Below are 22,145 nucleotides of genomic sequence, written 5' to 3' on the forward strand. Positions count from 1 at the left end.
TGAACCAACCAGAGGTGATGTAATTTTAGACATGGTTTTGATAAGTAGTGAAGATCTCCTAGAAGAATTGGTCATAAGAAATAACCTTGTGATCACAAGTTGATTCAGTTTAAATTAAATGGAAGCATAATCAAAACCAAGTAGTCAACTACAATTTTTTATTTCAAAATGGCATACTTTGGGAAATTAAGGGAATTAGTTAAAGAAGAGCTGGACTGAAGAGCTCAAGGACTTCAACATGGAGGAGGTCTTAAAACCAACTATCCAAAATCTGTCGGAAATTTGCATCCCAAGCAAGAAAAAAAAACTTGTAGGAAAAGACTCCAGAGTCTACAAAGTCTCAAATAGGTTATTAGGAGTAAGTAGAGAGTCTGTAGGCAATAGAAAAAATAAATATGCAGTGTGGATGGGAAGGAGATTAAAGATAATCTAGGTATGGCCAAAAACTAAATGAATACTTTGCCTTCTTTTTAGTAACAATGATAAAGTGGAACATGTGAACGAAGGCAATATGACTGAAGGAAGTAAGTATCTAGAAATGGAAATGACAGTATCTGAGATGGAAGAAAAACTTAAAGAGCTTAATATGCTCAAATTGAAGGGACTGGATAATTTCTATCCCAGAATACTGAAAGAACTGGCACATGGAATTGCTAGACCAGTAGCAAGGCTTTTTAGTAAGTGCATTTGGGGTAGTGTATGACTGGAGAATAGCTCATGTTGTATCTTTATTTAAGAAAGGGGAAAAAAGGTGATCCAGACCATTGCAGACCTGTTAGTCTGACTTCAGTAGTATGCAAAGATTTAGAACAAATTATGAAGGAAAGAATAAACAAGTTCATGGAGGTAAATGGTAAAGGAGATGCAATGCAACATGAGTTTACCAAGGATAGATTGTCAAATTAACTTGATTTCCTTTGAGAAAATAACTTTTTTTAGACAAGGGAAGTGCAGTAGAGCTAATACACTTGGACTTCAGTAAAGGATTTGACACGGTACCATTTAAGAAATTAATTAAATGAGAGAAGATGAGAATCAGTAAAAAGCATTGTAAGGTGGATAAGGAATTGGCTAAAGGAGAAGAGACAACAGGTTGTGCTGAAAGGTGAATTATTGGACTGGATAGAGCGTATTAATGGAGTTCCTCAAAGATTAGTCTTGGAATCAATCTTATCCAACATTTTTATTAATGACCTTGTCACAAAAAGTAGGAGTGTGCTTATGAAATTTGCCAATGGTACAAAGTTGGAAGACATAATCAGTACAGAAGAGGATCAGAATATTATACAGGAAGATCTGGATGACCTTGAAGGCTGGAGTGACAAAAATGGAATGAAATTCAGTAGTACAAAGTGCAAGAGTACTTATACAAGTGCACTTAGGGTCTAATAATAAGAATTTCTGCCACAGGCTGGGGCCTTATCAGTTGGAAGCAAAAGAGGAAGAGTGAGACCTGGGTGCGTAGGTTGATCACAGAATGACTATGAGCCACCAATGTGGTGTGGCTGTGAAAAAGGCAAAAGCAATCCTAGGGTGCATCAGGTGAAGCCTTTCCAGTAGAGATAGAGAAGTACTAATGCCATTGCACAAGGCATTGGTAAGACCTCATTTGGAATACTGTGTACAATTCTGGTCATCCATAATCAGGAAAGTTTCATTTAAACTGGAACAGGTGCAGAGAAGAGCCACAAAGATGAGAAGGGTAATGGCAGGCCTATCTTATGCAAGAAGCTTGGAAGAGCTTGGCTTGTTTAGTCTATCAAAAAGAAGGCTGAGAGGAGATATGATTTTGCTCTTTAAATATATTAAGTGGTAAATACAGGGAGAAGAGGAGCTATTTAAGCTATAGAACAAAGTTGGCATTGGCACAAGAATAAATGGATCTAAACTGGCCAAGAACACATTCAGGCTAGAAATTAGCAGCATAACCAGCAGAAGGGTGGAATTCTGGAACAGCCTCCTGATAGGAGTTTTGGGGGCAAACAACTTAATTAGTTCTAAGAGAGGGGTGGACTATGAATTTTATGAATGTAATTGTTTGATGGGGTTGCTTGTCATAGTAGAGGGCAGGGCTCAGCAGCTCTGGGCTGACTTCTGGTTTATGTCTTATGTTCTTCAAAGCTCATGCTTCAGAATTTCAGCCAGCCACCTGCAGCCACCCTCACTCAGTTTATTCTGGGTTGCTTGATTGTTTATTTCTTCCTCCTGCCTCTGAAGTATCATGAATGGTCATGGCTGGAGATGGGACAGGGACAGGGCTCTGAGGTAGCACAAGCATCCTCTCTCTCAGGTGCATGGCTGGGCTGGTTCTTGCTAACATGCTTAGGTTGTAACTGATTGCCATGTGTGTGGTCGGAAAGGAATCCTTCCCCAAGTGAGATTAGGAGAGACCTTGGGGGGTTTTTTCCCCCCTGCTCAGCAATTTGTGGGTGCAGGTCACTTGCCGGATTATCGGGGTATATTTCGGGTTAATCATTTCCCTATCTTTTTGAGGCCTTGGACACTGGTGCCCCTCAATCCCTCCTAGTTTCTGCTCATGGGGGTAACGGCAGTGGTGGCTTGTGATATACTGTAGGTCAGACTAGCTAATCTGGTGGTCCCTTCTGGCTTTAGCACCTTCTGTACTCTGCACTTCCCTTTCCTTTGAAAATAGTGGAAATACCTACACCAACATTTTATCCAGGGAATTAAGACACAATAGAGATTAAAGACCAGCTCCTGTGAGGTTCTGAACTCAATGGGTGAGTGCTTTCAATGCCTTCAGGAAGTGTTCAGCACCTCAGATAATCTACTCCTAGGAACATAGGATTTGCCATTTCATATCTGATCAATGCTTCATCAAGTTTGGCTACCTGCCTCCAACAGTGACTTATTACTGACATTTCCAAGTAAGGCTAAAACATCCCATAGTGCATTTGACCAGTTGTGCAGAACTACATCGGAGGAAGATGGAAATTCCTTTGTGATCCCTGCACAATCCTATTTTAGCACATTATTGGTTATAAAGTTATCAAACCTTTAAATCTAGCTGCCGTATTTAACTGTATGATCTCCTACAATACTGAATTTTACAGGCTGGTGACTCCCTACAGAAAAATTTACTTTTGTTTTACATTTATTAGCCATTAACTTAATCAAATAACCCCTTTCTCACTTATGGCTTTTCACCAGAGGTGCCACTGGGAGTCTTTCCACTGCTTTCAATGGGCATTGGCTCATGTCCCAAAACTTAATGTACTGTATTGCCATTCCACCCTGTAGCAAGACAACTGATTATTGCTGCTACAGTTTAAATGCAGAATTTAAAATAATTCATATTAAATGCAGGTATATTCATCCACCTATATGTGACTATGGCCCTTAGCCTGTTGCTACTACATACAAAATTTACTTTATGTGGCTTACACTTTTAAGTTGTGTCTGTAGTAGTATATCCAATGCTTTTGTAATCTTAACTGTGGTTCTTTCAGAAGTTACCAATACCAAAGTAAAATACTTTTAAGCATTCAAAATAGATTTTCAAAACTGTGATACATGTTAGTTTTAAACGAGAGAAGTCCCCTATTGATAAAATTAGAGGCAACGTTGAAGGGTGGGGTAATATTCCAGGATGAGTACACTTTGCTGAATTGTTTATTTTACTCAGTAGAATATCCTCCCTAGGAGGGTTTTTATATTTGCTTTTCAAATGCCATATACATACATACATAGCTTAAAACAACAACCATTTTCCTTGATGAAAAAAGTATTTCAGTTTGATTTAATTTCTGGTGAATGGCTGCTTTGATTCTTCTGATACAGTGTCTCAGGCACTCATGTTTCAGTAAAAGAAAAATTTCTGTATCCCCAGAGCATGCACACATACTATATTATTCAAAAATATCTATGCTGTTTAAGTAAGGGCTGCAGAATCAGCCCGCAGTTGAAAAAATCTGTTACAGTCTAGCTACTGTATTAATTTAGTTTTGTTTTAAAGACCATGAGCACAAAACAGTCCCCATTTTTACAAAGTCACTTTTCAAAATAGAAGAGCACTTGAAATTGTTCAAAAATTGATAGGGCTACCAGAGTATGATTGGAACAGTGTACCATGAAGTACAGGCTCAATCCACATTTTGATTTCTGTCCACAGTAATGCTGTATTTTGGGAAATAAACCTTATTTTGAATGTTTATGTAATATTTGCATTTTGACGCCTTTTTGTTAACACAAATATAACAATTTTGTTTATCCAGGCTAGGATAGAGCATTTACAGTGTGACCTTTATTTTCAAGGACAATAGTAATACCAAAACCAATAGATAAATACCATGGTTTAGCAATACTAAGAGGATTTAGTGTGTGAAAATCTTCATCAACTTGATTATAAAATCAGTACTGATTGATCATTATGGAATTGGGCATATATTTCATTATTATTTATCATAAGAAAGATTTCAGCCTATCATAGAACTCTCTTCCCCCCAAATAAAACAAACAAACAAAAAACCACAACAAAACCCCTTATTGACATTTTGGACTAAATTCTGGCAGGAATCTAGAAACTGTCTTCAATGGGGCAGGATTTCATCCAATACACCTCCAAATGTGTGCATATACATTACAAAAAGTAATGTTGTGGAGGGTAAGAGAACCAGACACAGCACCAGTGATCAATATCTTTCTATTAATGGGAGAAATAAGCTAGAATTATGCAATTTACAGATGCAAGAGACCTTTTGAATACCTAGTCCATCCTGCAGGATTATTCAATATTGCACAATCACTAGTAATGTGTCCACAGTTAAAATGTCCCAGGTGACGGTGCTTCTACTAGCTCCTTTAGGAGTAGAGCTGCTTGGAAAAATTCCAAGGAAACAATTTTTCGTTGGAATTTGTCAAAAATCAAAATGTTCTGTGGAGACAGTTCGATTTCTACAAAGTTCCTCCAGAAACGAGGCAGGGTTCTAACAGAAACCTGCTTGGTTTCCTGCCACCTCACCTGCCCTCCTGGTGGGCTACTGGGGACCCCAGTGCTTCCACGGTTTGTGGCTCCAAGGCAGCCTGCCAGGAATCAGGGCTACATAGAACCACAGAAATATGGGGATTGAAGGGATTTTGAGAGGTCACTTAGTGCAGCCCCCTGTACTTTGACAGGACCAAATATATCTAGACCCTCCTTCACAAGTGATGGTCTAACCTGCTTTTAAAATCCTATGGTGATAGGGATTTCACAACTGCTTTAGGTAATCTATGCCAATATTTAACTATCCTTACAGTTAAAAGTTTTTCCAAATATCTAATCTAAATCTTTCTTGCTGCAGATTAAGCCAATTACTTCTTGTCCTATCTTTAGCAGACATGGAGAGCAGTTGATCACTATCCTCTTTATAACATCCCTTAACATATTTGAAGACTGTAAACAGTTCCGCCCCCACACCAAGCCTTCTTTTCTTGAGACTAGACATGCCCAGTTTATTTAAGCTTTCTTCATAAGTCAGGTTTTCTAAATCTTTAATCATTTTTGCTCTCTCCTGTGGACTCTCTCCAGTTAGTCCATATCTTTCTTAAAGCGTGGTGCCCAGAACTGGACACAGTACTCCAGCTGAGGCCTCACCAGTACTGAGTAGAATAGACCAGTTACATACAACACTCCTGTTAATACAACCCAGAACGATGTTTGCCTTTTTCATAACTGCATCACATTGTTGACTCATGTTCCATTTGTGATCCGTTATAACCCCTACCCGATCCTTTTCTGCAATATTACTGCTTAGCGAGTTATTCCTCTATTTTGTTGTTGTGCATCTGATTTATCCTTCCTCAATGTAGTACCTTGCATTAGTCTTCATTGAGTTTCATCTTGTTGATTTCAGACCAATTCTCCAATTTACCAAGGTATTTTAAATTCTAATCTTGTACTCCAAAATTCTGGCAACTCCTCCCAGCTTGATGTCATCCACAGATTTTATAAGCATACTTCCCATTCCCATTTGTGGAGAATTTTAACATTTTCGGATTTTATTCCAAATAGGAATGAAACAAAATTTTAGAATAGCAAAATCCTCAGTGAAATGGAATACCTTTTACTACCGAGCTCTGCTTTGGAGACTATTGCCCAACCTTATATATTTTTACTGTCAGGAAGCTTTTCCCTGATATTCAGCTTAAATTTCCCCTACCTTAATTTTATTCCATTTTAGGTGTGATCCTGCCAGTTGCTGAGTTCTCAAGTAAGGTCCCATTAAAGTTGGTAAGTGTTGAGCACAATCAATTCCTTGTGCAATCAAGCCTTTATTCATACGACAAAGTAAGCATCCAGGCACAATTTCTGAATAAGAAGATGGGAATTTGCTGGGGAACATCAAACGCTCTAGTGCCTTTTTTGCTAGCTCAGACATCTGCATTCCACCTAATGTGATTTAAGCTCATCTTTTTAATAGGAACTTTGTGCAAATTGTAAATCATTGCACGTGAGATAATGTAATTAATATAAATTAAAACTATAAAATTGTATATATTTATAGCAAGCATGATGGCATTCATTTTTAAGCATCCCATAGAATTTGCCATTATTTTTTATTGATGTAATGTAAAATTACAGAAGGCTCCAAACTATATTACAGCATTACAGTAGAAGTTTTAATTAAAACTGTACTATTCCTCCCCCCTCCCATATGTGAAATGCATGCTTTGACTTGTTCAAAGACATTTGGTTTTGAAATAGTTTTCTGAGCATGTATATTGCATTTTTCCCTTATCTTCAGAAGAAACCATGAACCTCAGAGTTTGCACTTTCATGTTTAAAGTATGGGATATTTTCCAGTTTGTTTTGTCTTCTCAGTTTGTCTTTTAAGGCCTTTTTACCTCAATGGTGGTATTATTAGTGTAAGTATTAATGCTCCCCAAGGTAAGGCTTTCATAGTTGGGCCCTTACATTGTGTCTTTTGTACAGAACTGAGGACACAGCTAAGGCTTTACAAGTAAGAACTTTTACTCAAGGTAACTATGTATGCTTAATGCTTTTCTGTTCCAGCAATAAGCCTTTTCACTTTACTACTTCAGCAGTGATTTACAATATTTTAACAAGCTCAGGGAATGTTGCGGATGTAAATACAACCTGGGGTAAATAAATCTTAGGAGTCACAGTAAGTTGCCACTGAAGGAAAAGTAGTCTCTTACAGCAACTCTGTAGCAACAGCAGTCTCTTACAGATTTACTCTGCTACAAAGCCCCACTGTTACTCCAGTTTCACTCACTATAGCCTGGACTCATGGTCAGATATATTGCTGACAGATGGCACATCTCACTTTTGCTTGCAGTCTTTAGACTGCCACCTTAGACAGCACTGTATGCTTCCTATCCTACAGGTTCTGCACATTTTGCCTTAGTTTTAATGCAATCTATGCAAATGGTTTTTTTTTTTTAAAAAAAAGATAAAATTTAGTACTTTTTTACTGACAGCTTTAGCAGGATTTTGAAAAGTTAATTTAAATCTTTCAGTCATTAGCAGAAGTGTTGGTTCCTTAGTCTATAGAGCTAAATCCCTTTGCAGACCTTTGACATTTTACTTATATTGTTTGAATATAATTGGGAAATTATACCCCTTTATAAAGGGTCCTGTCTCCATGGTGTCTGGGCACACCTACGGAGTTTAGATTAAGGTCATGCAATGTTTCTCAAAAATACAGAATATATGCTCCTAGACTTTCTCCAGAACTGAAACAACTACTCTACCTAGATCAGATACTTGGCATATTAGCCAAGAGACTATATGCCAGGGAATTTCAAGATCTGCAGAAAGTATGAACAAAGAGGGTCTGATAACGCAATCTAAAAGCCTGGACAAATATGGCTTAAATGTGTTTCTGGAGGAAATAGATGCCAAAGGCAGGTGCTTGCCATTCAGAATTTTCTGTCCTTTGCTCCCATCTTTGGAAGTCTCCAGAATAATTCAGAGGAGGATTTCCCTTGCCTTGAGCCTAAAAGTCTTAATTTTAAAACTAATTGAAATCTGGGCAAGGTTTTTAACTTGGATAGTGTATAAAGCAATCATTTTAAACCCAGAAATAGAGGTAGCATAGCAGCAAACAATACACCTTTTTCAATACAATTTAAAAATTCTCAACAGTTGCAGCCATCAGTAAGAAAAGAACTGAAGGTAAAATCATATTCTTTTACAGAGAGAGAGAGAGAGAGAGAGAGAAAGACCTCAACATGAATTGAAATTCAGTTTTCTGACACTCCTGAAGTGGAGTTTCCTGCTTATCCTAGCAGCCAGACGTGCAGCATTTGCCCCACTCTGCTCCCACCAGAGCCAACAGGGGAGGAAGTGGCCCCCATACCTGCAGATATGGCACGATCAGTGGGGAAATAGCACAGATCTCCGCACAGGTGCATAGGGACAACAGACTGCACAGTCCTAGTGCTTATGTTCCCTCACACACTGCACCTCAGGGGAGGATTTCATGCGCAGAGCTGGAGTCTGAATAAACACAGAGAAATTCCCATGGTTCATAGGGAAAAGATGGTATGCACAGTAGCTCTCCCCAAGGCCTGTACCCTCATTGCCCAGCCACGTTCCTTCAACAGTCACTGAGCACTAGATATGCTACAGATTTGGAGGAAGGGGTAAGAGGTTGCTACATTTGCTCAATCTCCACATGACATAATGTATGCAGAAAGTGTGGGTTTCACCCACCCTCTCCCCAAAGTAACATGAAAGAAATCGTGTGTCCTATGTAGATTCTGAGGCACGCATTACTTTTTTAAGTGCTTGCGTTTCTCTGAGTTGGATTCAGACTTTGACCTTAGTATTTGAGTTGAACACTAATACAGCAATAAGTTATGAGGTGGTATGCATGAGTAAGCAGCTGCACACAAACTGGTATTCATGAGTAAATTGCTAACAAACTTAATATTTGTACTTTGAGGCCCTGATATTCAGAAGTGACTACTCATTTTGGGTGTCTCCATTTTTAGGTCCCCTGACCCAGATATTTTAAAGGAGGCTGATTTTCAGAATGTGCTAATCACCCACATTCTGAAAATCAGGCCCCAGTGTCTCAACTTGAGCATCCTGAATTTGAGATACCCAAAATCACAAGCCACATGAAGATCTTATCTTGAGACTATATCCAGTGGTAAACTATTTTTCTAACATTTTCTATGTCTTCCAGCTTTCCTGGACTATTTGCCCCCCTTCTCCCAGCTGCATCCATCTGCTAACTGCCCTTGCTACCCTTTCTGTTGCAACATATGGATTAATGGCTACTTTAAACACTCTCTCTATTTTGTGAACACTTAATTCGAAAGCTATGTAAGAATCCCACTCTATATTTTAAAAGTTAGTTTACAGTGTCTGGGCCACAAAAATTCTGCTGAGATACAGGATCAAGTTTCTCTGAAAAATGAAATTTATTTCTCTTGGGCTGAGACAAAGCTTGAGAAAATCATCCTCTCAAAACATTTTGGTGGTATAAGGCATTGAAAAGGATGAATTAGAACAGGCACCATTTCACTCCTGACCTGCACTCTACTCTTTCCACTTGCAAAGCTGTCATGTTGACTTCTGTGGGACTGCCACACAAGGAAGGGTTGCAAAATCCTGGGTATAACTACAGTGTTGCTAACAATGCTATCCCGGTAACATTTTCAAAAGTAACTAAGGGGCTTAAGTATCACTGAAAGTCAATAGGATTTATTACGCAAATTTCAAAAGCATCCTAACTCTGTTTCAAGAACTGTCCCAGTTCTGAAATCTGGTTTCCAAGACTGTTAATTTACTTATATTTATTCTCAACTTTTCTAATCTATTGCAGTTCTATTGCTGAACTTTGAAAGCTAGCAAAAGTCTCATCTGGCAGGCAAACAAGCACCTTCTCTCTCCAGTTTCACAAGTTTTATTTCCTATATTTCTCTTCTTAGTTTCACAAATCACTTTGCTTACTCTCCACCTCACAGTGACATTTGTCTGGCAGGTCCTCCCTGCACATGTTCACTTATGTGGCTTCCCTTGGATCCCTCGAGAGGAGTCTACTCATTCTCCACTTTGGAGGATTATCTTTTGCACCTTTCTCTCTGTTCCCACTTTTCCATCTGGTAGATCTTGGAGCTGTAATTCTCTCACCCTTCCACGCTATATTGAGCGAGTCTCTGTCTGATTTTCTTAGTTCACCTTAAAGTCATGACTTGAGAAGGATTTTATTTTTCTGTTGAGTCTTGGCCGCTGTAGCTTAAAAGTCAAACAGAGGCTTGTAAACAGATGTAAAACAAAAAATTGATCCTACAGGGGCTTGTTCGTCTAAGTTAAAATCTTTGGCAGACATAGCTTTATTCAGCTATAGCTTTATTCTGCTGTAGTGATAAATTAATTACTTGAACAGATCTCCTTCTGCAGAGTTTCCATCTGTTTCCATCAAACATTTATAAAAAGACATGCTTTATACTTAGACATACTTTATCTCTAACACCATGATATCACTATGTTGACAAGTACTTCACCTTCTTAATGTTTTCTATGAATACAGTATTGCCATCATTTTCCTATAGTATTACTGCTCCTCTGTGTTCCAGTAATATCACAGTGCATATGATACATAGAACTTTTAGAAGTTGGCACCACAATCATAAGCTGAATTTCCAAGAACTGTAGCAACATTATTCTGAAACATTCCAATACAAATCAAATATAAATGTCTTAATATCCTAAACCACTAAAATGGCCACCCATTTTATATGCTAAATCCAAAAATATACTACACTTGTAACAACATTACCTAAACCTCCTGCAGCTCAAAGATGTAAACATAAAAATGCAGTAATACCTTATGAGGAATCTAAAGATAATTCATAGAGTTATTGGAACAACTCAGGGTTATTACACATTAACCCCAGCCTGGGGCTACGCATTGTGCCACATAACTCATCAAGATCCCACCTCCTGTCATTCCTTACTACTTAATTGCAGCACCAAGTTGAAAAATAACTCTTTTTACACCTCAGTCTTCTTGGGCAGTTTGAAAATCTATAAGTATTTTTTTCTGTTGCTACGTGTTACATTTTCTTGGTTTTCTTTTCTACATTTTCTTGGTATTTTAATTTTGTTAAAAATCTCAGTTTACACATCACCATCATTATCAGTTATCTAGATTCCAGTGACTCACATTGCCCTGAAAAGCCAACAGCATGAAAACACCTATTTCAGCTAAGGAACTTCTGAGAGCTGTTCCAAAATAAAAAAATATTACATTGACTTGTTAGATGAGTGGTACTTGGAGTACTGACACAGGTCCCAATTCAGAAAAGAACTGAAATGTGCTTAAGTGCTTTGCTGAACCAGGGCTATATAGGAACATATTCTGTTGTGGAACAGGTACAGTACTGAGGACAGCAGGATTACACCAAAAGAGGAAAATGTTCTCTGTGCAAAACCATGTTCATCACTATATGTGTGGAATTCTGAAACTTGTGAAAAGTTAATTTTTAAATTCATATTAAAGTTTCTGCCATTTCTGGCCCAGAATGTGTCTAGTGTCTATTTCTGCTAAAAGTCACATGCTTCTGATGTTAGTAAAATACTCTGGATTAGCTCACTGGACTTCATCACTAACAGACTGATGTATTATGATCAAAATAACCAGCTATTTTTCTCAAAATCCTTCCTCACGTGAGGGGAAAACACACATAGGATCTATGAACACCACACATTTCAACTCAGAACGCTTCCTCCTATCCATTCCAGTGAAGATGGGGCTGAGGTTTATCTGCCTGTGGAGTGGGCAATAGGATTGAGGTCCACTAATCCCATAAAGTTTGAGGCACATACAAAGGGGAGAAACTCAGAGATTCAACACCTCCAAACCATCCTACAGCAGCCCCAGAGCTTGCTGCCATGCCTTCCTTGACAATCCTCACCCTACTCACCATGCACAAGAGGAACGTAAGAGAGAGGATAACAAAATCAGCATTATTTCCTATAAGGCAGGTCCCTTGGGCTTGCAGCCATTCTTCTCCCTCAACAACTGTGGAGTTTTAACTTAATAGGTTGGGGTGAGTAGGAGGAGGAGATCCCACAGGATTGTAGAAAATGAGGGAACAGGACATGGAGCCAGTGCTGCCTCCCCATCCCCTGTGTCCTCTGGCCAGTCTCCACTGGTTTTGACTCTCATGTGACTAAATTAGAGGAGGAAAGCATTTGGCAGTAAGAGTCTTAAGTGGCAGCCCTATAAGTGTAGGTCTAGTTGCTGCACTATTTTGATAATTTTTACCAAATTAGTTATTCCCATTTTGACTCTTTTTTTCCCCTTAATGGTTCCTCCATGTTCACTTGCTGTCAAAGGCCTAACTCTGTAAGTGAAAACTAACTTGTTTTAATGGGATATGTTAATTGATTAACATATCGAAGATGCATCAGTGAATGCATTTCTTTTTGAGAATCATTAATCAACTTCAAAGGATATGGTTTTAGAACCATTGGCTTTTGTGGAATTTATTTTATGTTTTCTCATCTACATACTTTCTTTCCCTTCATTTGTTGAGCTTTTAGTGTTTGTGAAATAGAAAAATGAAAAAACAAACTAGTCAGGCAAAATGTTGGGACAATGCCATGAAAACCTTCCCCTAAGATCCTAATCAATTTGATCAACCTTAATCTGAACAACCCTTACCATCATTGTGTAAGCCTAAAAATTTTGTGTTGTGCTATAATGCTTATTAGTATTTGCCAATCAATAGTGATTGTATAATGAGGAAAGTTTTCTCCTATATATAATACCAGAAAGAAACCAGCAAAGAAATGGAAATCAGATAATCAAGAACAAGAGAGAGATCACACAGTTCATCTCCCTGCCAATGAAGGATAGTTCTCTATTGCACATTTTCCACGGCTGTTCCCAATCTTCTTTTAAATGTCCCAAGTGATGGACTTTCACTACTTCCCTTTAGAGACTATTCCAATGGCACACTTTCATTTTAAGTTACTTTACTTATAACTTAATTCAGATTTAGATTTAGGCTCTTCATGAGTCAATCAAAGTTGGAGATTACAATCTATGGGCCCAATCTTGTCCACTTCATTCACCCTGAGTACTACACACTGGGTCAGATTTCACCACCCTTATTTGAATGGAGTAATATCTTACTCCAGGAGTGGTCCCACAGAATTCAGTGTGATAACTCATACAGCAAGATACTACTCCACAAAAGTAAGAGTATTGGAATCTGGCTCTGTGAGAGTAATTCCATTGTTCTGGATCACAGCCCAGCCTACATGCGAAGGGAAGGCCATAAGGAGAGTTAAGGTCAGCTCCTACTCCAGTCTCTGCATGGCCTCCCCATAACTTGAGTCCAGCCATGTAGGGGATAATAGATTCAGTGCACCTTGGTTCCAATCCCACAGTGCTCTGACCAGCACATCTGAGATGGCACTGGGAGAGGGGAGGTAATCGGCTACTGGCATAGGCCAGTAACAAATTACTGTTCACCCCAGAATAGGGCAGCAATACTATATGAGACATGATTCCTTCCCTGGGGTTCTCCTGGGAAGACGCAATTACATGCAACCCCATACGCAGGACACAAGTGTATGGGTGTGAACTAGCCCATTGTGATTAGTGGGATTATTTAGATAATGCACCTTCCAGAGTAAGGATGGGAGAAGAGAATCAAGCCTAAATGAAAATGAATGGGACTGCTCTGTCACAAGCAGTGATTTGCAGCAATGCTACATAGCAGTAGTAGAAAGAGATTAAATGACTTGCCCAAGGCCACACAACAAGTCAATTGCAGAGCTGGGAATAGAACCCAGAATCTTCAGACTGATGTCCAGACCACTAGCCCATGCTGTCTTTCTACAGCAGCCAAGCCCAGGGGCAGAGTTCCTGTGCAGTAACAGCACTGAGAGCCAGCACCTTTAAATTGTATCCCGAGAAAGGCCATTAACACTCACTTCACCTTATGTCCTTGATCTCTTTTCACATGTGAAATGTTACCCCTCAAAATGACCCAAACTGATCTGACAATAAATAAGGATCAGAGAGTCTGCTAAATAGCTATTGGGTGAAGGTTGTTCTGGAGTCCCTGACCGAATACAATTATAATATGGGCAGATTTTGATACAGACTTGGGGTAGCAGAGATGCGCATTGTGTGACAGAAGAGGAACAGCTCTGTAATGTATGAATACTACACACTGACCTGATTATTGAGATGTGTTCTGTATGAATATACAGGTTTAGTTTAATGAGGGCTGTGTGGAAAAAACAAGCAGGCAAAGAAGAAGAATAGCTCTAGATAAGCCATTTCTCAGCAAATCTTTAAGAGAGTTGTTAAGACACCATGCCTGGGCAGGAAAAGGCCTAGAGACCAAAAGATCAAAAGGATTGCAGCCGTTTAAAAGGGTGTCTCTCTCTCTCTCCCAAGAAAAGGGGCGGTGGAGTTGTACAGGACAGCCAAACGAAGCAGACAGCTGCTGGGGTATCTGAAGACATTAGTCCTGCCTAGATTACTATCGGAATGGTAAATTTTAGGGTAAAATAGTAGGAACAAAGAATTTTAAAACAGTCTGTTACAATAAACAATACTTTGATTTTAAGAAACCAGTGTGGTCACTATCAACAGCACTGGCCACAGACTCCCAAAGAGAAGAACCACAGATGCTGAACTTCATTGGATCTGTTGGGTAAACATGCTTGAGACACAGGATACTGTAGCCCAGGCTTGGTCTAGGAGTGGGAGAAGTGCAGAATTCCACCTCAGGATAGATGAAGGCAAAAGGGATGATACCTGAGGGGGTACACTCAGAGAGACCACAAAGGGGACAGAAGGTGGTTTGTTGTGGAACCGTGACACTTGGGATTTAGGGATTCTGTCAGGCCAGCCTTAGGGGTGGGCAACATGGGTGACTGTCCAAGGGGCCATGGTCAGAGAGGTGCTATCTGAGTGCTGCAAGCTGGTGGGCCTGGGCTGCTGATGTGGGTGTGAGCGCAGGGCTGCATTCCAGCCTGAGGCTGGAGTTCCTGGCCAGCCAGGTGAGGGGGCAGGTGATGCCACCCGGAGCTACCAACCTGGTGGGGAAGTGCAGGCCAGCGGGCTCACCTCTGCAGAGCCAGTGGGCCAGCCCCTCGGTCCCCTCTTCCCGCAGGCACAGTGGTCAGGGGGTGCATGGCCAGGGGGAGCCCCCGGGCTCTGAAACGCCTCCCTGTGCAGCCCGATTAGAGAGCAGTGGCTGCTGGCTGGGTGCTCAGTTCTGAAGGCAGTGCCACTGCCAGAAACAGTGCAGAAGTAAGAGGGGGGCACATGGGTGTTGTTTGCAGCGGTGCAGGGGGGCGGGCATTGCACCCCCCACAGAAGTGAGGTGTGGGGTGAGTCATGAAGGGTCACATGCCACATGCCCAACCCCCATTTCTGTAAGTGCCGAGCTGTCCTGGAGTGCTTGCTCTGTTTGGCCTGCCTGGTGGGGGGGCTTTGTCCTTCCCATGCTGCGCCTCCCCCCCATCACTCATTTGGGCTCACAGGGAGTGGGAGAGAGCAGCTTTCTCCCTGCATTGGGGGTCTCTGCCTCAGCAGCTGGACGCCACCTTCTGTGTCCTAGTGCCCACCTCTTTCCTGTATAAAAATGTGTACCCGCAGGGGGGGAACAGAAGGAATGGACCGAGGGGGGGAACAGAAGTCTGGCCTGTGCCATCCCCTCAGCAGCAGCAGCCGCCCCAGCAGGGAAGTAGCTACAGCAGCACCAGAACAGCATCGTCACTGCAACAGCCACTGCCAGAGTGGCCACCAGCAGCAGCTGGGGTGCCCCCATGTAGCCGTCCCCTCCCCCCAGCACTAGCAGCTCAGGTACCACTCCAGGCAGGGGGAGAGCGACAGTGAGCCAAGGGAACTGGCTTCAGGGTGCATGTGTGTGCATGTAGGTGCACGGACATGCTTTGCCCCCCAAATATAGCAGCCAAACTACGCCTATGTGGCATGGTATGATATTGCCACCCTTACTTCTATGCTGCTGCTGGCGGTGGGCTCCAGGCCAGCAGCCACTGCTCTCCAGCCACCAGGTCAAGAGGCAAGGAGCAGGACGGGCCCTGGGAGCGAGGCCATGGAAGGGAGCTCTGGGCAATGGGGTGAGGGAGGCAACGGAGTTCGGGGGCGATAGGGAGCCCGGGGAGGCAGTGGAGACCAGGGTGGCATGGATGGGGAGGCAGTGGGGGCCAGGGGTGGCAAAATACATATTTGCCCAGACTGCCATTTTTCCTAAGTCCAGCCCTGGATTCTGTTTACCTTTTGAGGGAGGAGCAGGAAGGTAAGAGAGAGAAAACCTTTTTTAAACAAAAGAAATCTATACAGTACAAAATGTTTACAATAATATTTTGTTTCATTTATAAAAGAACTGATATGCACTTTTAGCAATTTGGTATATTTACAGAGATTTTCCTCTGTTTAACATTAATTAGGCTAAAACTGCTTGAGGTGTCGGTTGCCAAGTATAAAGGCGTGTATTGTTTTATTTAATTTTATAAAATAGTATACATTGTATATAGTTAAAAATGTAACATTCATCACTCCAGTTACCTGCATCAAGATCGGATTCTGCCCCTTTACTCACTCTGAGTAGTACATCCCCATTTGATGATTTCAATGGAACTATTTGCATAGCAAGGTGCTACTCAGTGTGAATAAGGTGACAGAATCTGGTCTTTGGAATGCTTAATAAGGAGTTATCACCAACACTGTGCAGTGGAGCCCGCTGTAAAAAAAGACAAGCAGCATACAATATTTTGTTATCCTGATAAGAAATAAATAGTACATTTTTGTACAGTTAAATCTTTAGTTTAGTTTTTCCCCTTAGCAACTAAGCTATGTCTTACCTGTTTGGATCAGTATTGACATCTAGTACTGGGTAGGTCAATCACAAGTACATATTACTTAGGAATGCCCCATAGGATAGAGCCAAATCACTATTTCATAGCCAGCTTTGGTGGTGTGAGGTTAGTCAGGATATCAGTCACACTGTTATGTCTGACAGCCATGTATTTATATGGTAAAGATGATTTGTTTATTACATTATTTTTAAGTTTCAGGGCTAAGTACTCCTATTGACAATAGTTGTACTTCCATACACTCCACTTTGTTAATCTTTTTCCATTAGAAAGACATCATTCCCCTAGCCTTACCCAAAATAATGGGGATAACTAGATTATAGCACATTTGATTGGCACTAAACTAGAGTCTTGATTAAAACTTCTAGTACAAATATTAATGTTTCATTATTGCTAAAATTGCACAGACAAGATAATAAACTTTTTTTAATTACTGGAATCGATTCTCACAGTGATTTCTGCCTATTTAAATGGAGCAAGAGTCAGAAACAAGCCCTGCATCATTCAATCTGCACAATTTTTTAAATGTTTTGACATATTCTCAGAGATTTACTAGATTATTCCACCACCTTGTCTGGAAATATACTGTATATTATTCTGTACTATGAATTGCATTATTTTATGGCAATGGACTACAACTAAATGACAACAATGCCTGGCTTTTTCCTTTTATCTATAGGAATGACCTTCAGTTAATTCAGGGGATGTCACTTTTGCTTTTGATGTATGTTTAGATAGCTGGAATGTAAGCAATATTGTTTCTGAATGAATGAAGAAGCAAGCCTTGGAATAGACTATGGCAGGAGTGGCCAAACTGTCTTGAGAGCTGCATGCAGCTCTTTTACAGTTAAAGTGTGGCTCATGGAGCCCCTTATGCCTCCCCCCTCCCATTCTCCACCTACCAGACTGGGGGTGGGGAGCTCGGAACTTCTGCCCTGCGGCAGAGTCGTGGCGCTAGAGGATTCTGCTCAGTGGATGGGGTGGCGGGTCTCAAAGGGTCAGTAAATTTGGCCAACCCTGGACTATGGTGACAACATAATGATTTAATAAACTGAACTGAGTGTCACTGCATCTTACTGGGCAGCTGTATCAATATTTCAGAAAAAGCTCAGGTCTTAGGTTTTCTAATAGCAGAGGCTGAGAACAATTCTTAATCATTCATTTTCTTCACAGTGAGCAAATGGCAGTATCTCAATACAGTTAAGAAAAACAAAACAATGGTTGATGATGATGACAGGAGAACTTCAGAAGTTCATGAAGACAAAGCATCCATTTAGATGGGCCAGAGAAGCGTTCAGATACTGTACTTAAACTATTATTAATCCAAAACAGAATAATTACTTAATCTGAAATTTACGGATACATCATTTTATCAGTAGATATGGGTAGAAGGATGCATTTCTCTCTAGAATTGGGGGTTGAGTGAAATATTAGAGTGAATGCATTAGTTAATTTTTCTCTCTTAATTGCCCATCAAATTAAGGGTATTTTCATCTAGATTACATAAAATTACTAGAAACCCATGTGATGAGTATGGTATTTGACAGAGACCAAAAGGCCAGGAGATGAGCAGTACCAAATATGGAAAATATTATGTCACTCAAAATACATACTGGACTGGATTCAAGGACCTGACTATATATAAAAATCTAACATTCTGTGTCTCCCAACATCTCTAACTGCTGTTCCAGTTCATTTTATTAATGTTACAAATATGACCCCACAGATTCCATCATAACCTTAATTCTAGAGAAATGGAAACAAATGCTGGGCCTGCTCCTTCTCCCTGGAAGTCAACAGCAAAACTCCTATTGACTTCAATGGGTGCAGAACCATATCGCAAGAACCAAGCTGAGATTCAAAATGCATTGAAATAGAATTCAAGCAAAGGAGGAAGGAAAAAAGGCTAAATATTATATAGATCATATTTGATGTAAAGAGGCTAAAATCATACACACAATTCCAGACTCAAAATAATTTAGCAAGAGTATTTTTAAAAATGTTTTTAAGATAACATGGTCTCATTTTTCTCTGTGTGTAAATCAGAAGCCAATAGAGCTATACTGATGTAAAGTTGACGTAAGTGAGAGGAGAATCAAACACATATAAAAAAAATGGAGCAAGAAAAGTGGGAAATGCTATGACCATCAGTAGGTCACATATCATTATACTAGAGGCTCTACCCTGATTTCAGAGGCACTGATTTGATAACAACAACAACAAAAATGGGAATGAGATGTAAAAGTATGACGATTAATTTGTGCCCCAATGTTCAGAAGTGTTGGAATTTATGGGTTAGGTTTCTCCCATTACAGAGATAGCTATGCATTTCTGATCCAGATCTGAACTTCTCCAAAGCTCAGCGTGTTTGGATCCACATGTCTGGTCTGTGGCCAACTATAAAAGAAATAGCTTTGTTTGCTAATTCTTCAGACTAGTGAGAGTTCACTTGGAAAGCATCTATGAAATTCTTTTATACTCCAGCAATTCCAAAGAACATAGGTAATTACTCTATTTCTGCTGGAAAGAATATAGTTTGGTGGTTCTCATTACTGTCTGTTTTTGGAGTTGTCCTAAACCTCTCTAGGTTTTTTAAAAATACAATATATCTATAGATAGAGGAGGTGGTTTTAATTTTAATTTATTACAGGACAACACAGGGGAGTAAGAGGATATAAGATACTGACTACATGCATGACAGGCAGCAGCATGGGAAATGGGAAGCAGCTTCCATAGGGCCACTACTCTTATTTCCACTTAGGAAACCTCTGAAAATCAGGAAATAAGAAGTTAAGGTAAACTTCATCCCCACAAAGGCAAACTCAACTCTGTCCTCTGGAGCTGGCAATACCCACTGGGAACAGTTTTCATTGCTGGCTAGCACAGCCACAACAGGACACAGGGGGGTAGATGTTGCACCATGTATAGAACTAGTGCAAGGTATGTCCTTACCAGAGCAGGGGAAAATGAGAAAGCCAATTTTCCCACATCAGAAGGAAACAAGAAAAATGACACATGTTTAAAGCTCAGACTAATAGAAATGTAAGACGGAAGTCTGAAGAAATAGAATTGGTTGGTTCAAAAGCTTTGTTGTTTTACTGTCAATGTATGATTTAATGTTTTACACTGGCCTTATGTCATTTATGTTATTTTGAGAAGTTATAAAGGGAAAATCCTATATGTCACATGGGATGCACTACAAACTCACCAGTGCCAAATAGAGGGGAATAATCAATTCCCTCAATCTGCTAGCAATGCTTCTACTAATGCAGCCCAATCTGCTGTTAGCCTTCTTGGCAATAAGGACACACTGTGGATTCAAATCCAGCTTCATGTCCACTGTAACTCCTAGGTCCTTTTCTGCAAAACTGCTGGCCAGTCAATCCCCAGTCTGTAGCAGTGCATGGGATTCTTCCATCCTAAGTGCAGGACTCCGCACTTGTCCTTGATGAACCTCATCAGATTTCTTTTGGCCCAATCCTCCAATCTGTCCAGGTCACTCTGTATCCTATCCCTACCCTCCAGTGTATCTACCACTCCCCGCAACTTAGAGTGTCAGAAGGAAACCTTGTACCAATAATTACGTAGTTTTTAATATGATTCTATGATTCTACAGGTGTAATTATCATATTTTCAATTAGAAATATTGGTGTTTCTTAGGATCAAAACACATTTATAGAATGTTATGTGCAGATTGAAGGAAGTTTTATTTTTGACACATTTTTTTAATTTAAAAAATATTGGGCTAATTTCACTGGTACTTTCCAGCTGCTTTGTGCCACTCTGACAGTGACAAGCAGCTATAAAACCCTATTAACTGGCCAGTTAAAGTGGGTTCACAGCTGCTTTGTGTCTCTAAAGCAGCACAAACCAGCCAGAGCATAATAAATGAATCAATCTGTCCCATAACTTTTTCTGTTAAAAATGTACCACAAAAGTGTAAAGCATAGGCCTGATCCATTTATATAGAGAGGGATAGAGGCCCAACTTTTGAATATTCTCTATGGAGAGTTTCCATAACATTATGTTTAAAGGGGTTCCTCAAGTGAACTATAACCATTCTTTCCTTTAAACGATCTTGTTTGTTGATTGATTCGATACCAATTATATCAATATAATCCCCCATTAACCAAACTGAAGTAATGCTGCTAAAGCACAGCTTGCCTGCTTGGAACAAGAAATTAGTTCATCTTACCACCAAGTCCGATTGTTTTTCTTCCTTTTCATGGTCATTCAATTTCTGTGCGGTGTGATTACTGCAGCCATCTGAATGACAGACATCCTGATTTTTGGTATATTCATGTTTATCTTCCTTCCCAGGGAGAATAGTTCTTTTATAAAGACCATTGCAAAATGCCCCATACAGTGGCAGCTCTGTAAAAATATCATCATCTTCCTGCTCCTCTTCAGAGGAAGAAGACTCTGTGTCTGTGACCTCACAAATATGGAGTTTAGAGTTAGCTCCATGTGACAGAAACTCAAAGTCGGAAAAAGTGATCGCACTCGGTTTATGTGTTATTACTCTGATCTCTTGAACCCTCTCTGATTTCTCAGCTGAGCTTTCTCTTGGAAAGAGTGGTGAGGGGAATTCCTCATGTGAGGTCAGGTGTGTAGGACTGTCCTTTGGTTTGTGCCCTGAAGAACTCAGTAATTCTCCACTAAGATGCTTTATCTCAGGCTCAGCAGCAGCAGTAACACAGCCGGTAACCTTGCTAGGTTCCAAGGACATCTCAGTGTAGCTTACTAACTGTGACATAGATGAAGAACTCAATTCGGATTCAAGTGGAACGTTATGGAGCTGAAACTGGCAATCACATTCTTCTACCTTTGTTTCATGTTTTGCATTTTCTGACTCCTCTGACGTCCCCAGACATGTGGCATATATAGAATAAGGTGACACCTGCTCCTCTTCAAAGAGCTTAGCTTCCATTCCCACAGATTTCATCCATCAGAAGTCAAACTTCACTTCATTGCTGGATGTCTTGAGAGCTACAATTCTCCATGCTGAATCAGAAAATGTCCTTGCATTATTTCTTCAAGATCACGGTCAGAACACCATTATTAATACTTAGAGATGGATGCAAATGGTCCAAATCTTCTGTGTTCCTGAAATACAAAAAGGTAAGTTTATTGATGCTACTACACTTGTATTTGCAGTGCAACAGTGAAAGCAATCTGAACATTTAAAATTCCATATCAAATCTAGGGATAGGTCATCCCATAATATTTTTGCTGCAAACAGGTGAAATTAATTGAAAACTTGAGCAGCTTTAGCCTATTTTCATAACTGCTTATT

The 22,145-nt window shown here is 40.2% G+C and overlaps 1 protein-coding gene across 1 annotated transcript in view; it reads right to left on the bottom strand.

Moving 5' to 3' along the window:
* Positions 1–21,794, bottom strand: part of STARD13 (StAR related lipid transfer domain containing 13) — a 375,055-nt gene extending 353,261 nt beyond the window's left edge. Inside the window, exon 1 of the mRNA XM_067562980.1 lies at positions 21,045–21,794. Within this exon, the coding sequence (XP_067419081.1) occupies positions 21,045–21,794 (750 nt within the window). The remainder of the gene's footprint in view (positions 1–21,044) is intronic.
* Positions 21,795–22,145: the final 351 nt, after the last annotated feature.

Source organism: Emydura macquarii, unplaced genomic scaffold (assembly GCF_026122565.2).
Source record: "Emydura macquarii macquarii isolate MOO-44397 ecotype Brisbane River unplaced genomic scaffold, CSIRO-AGI_Emac_v2 contig_2473, whole genome shotgun sequence".
Lineage (NCBI taxonomy): Eukaryota > Metazoa > Chordata > Testudines > Chelidae > Emydura > Emydura macquarii.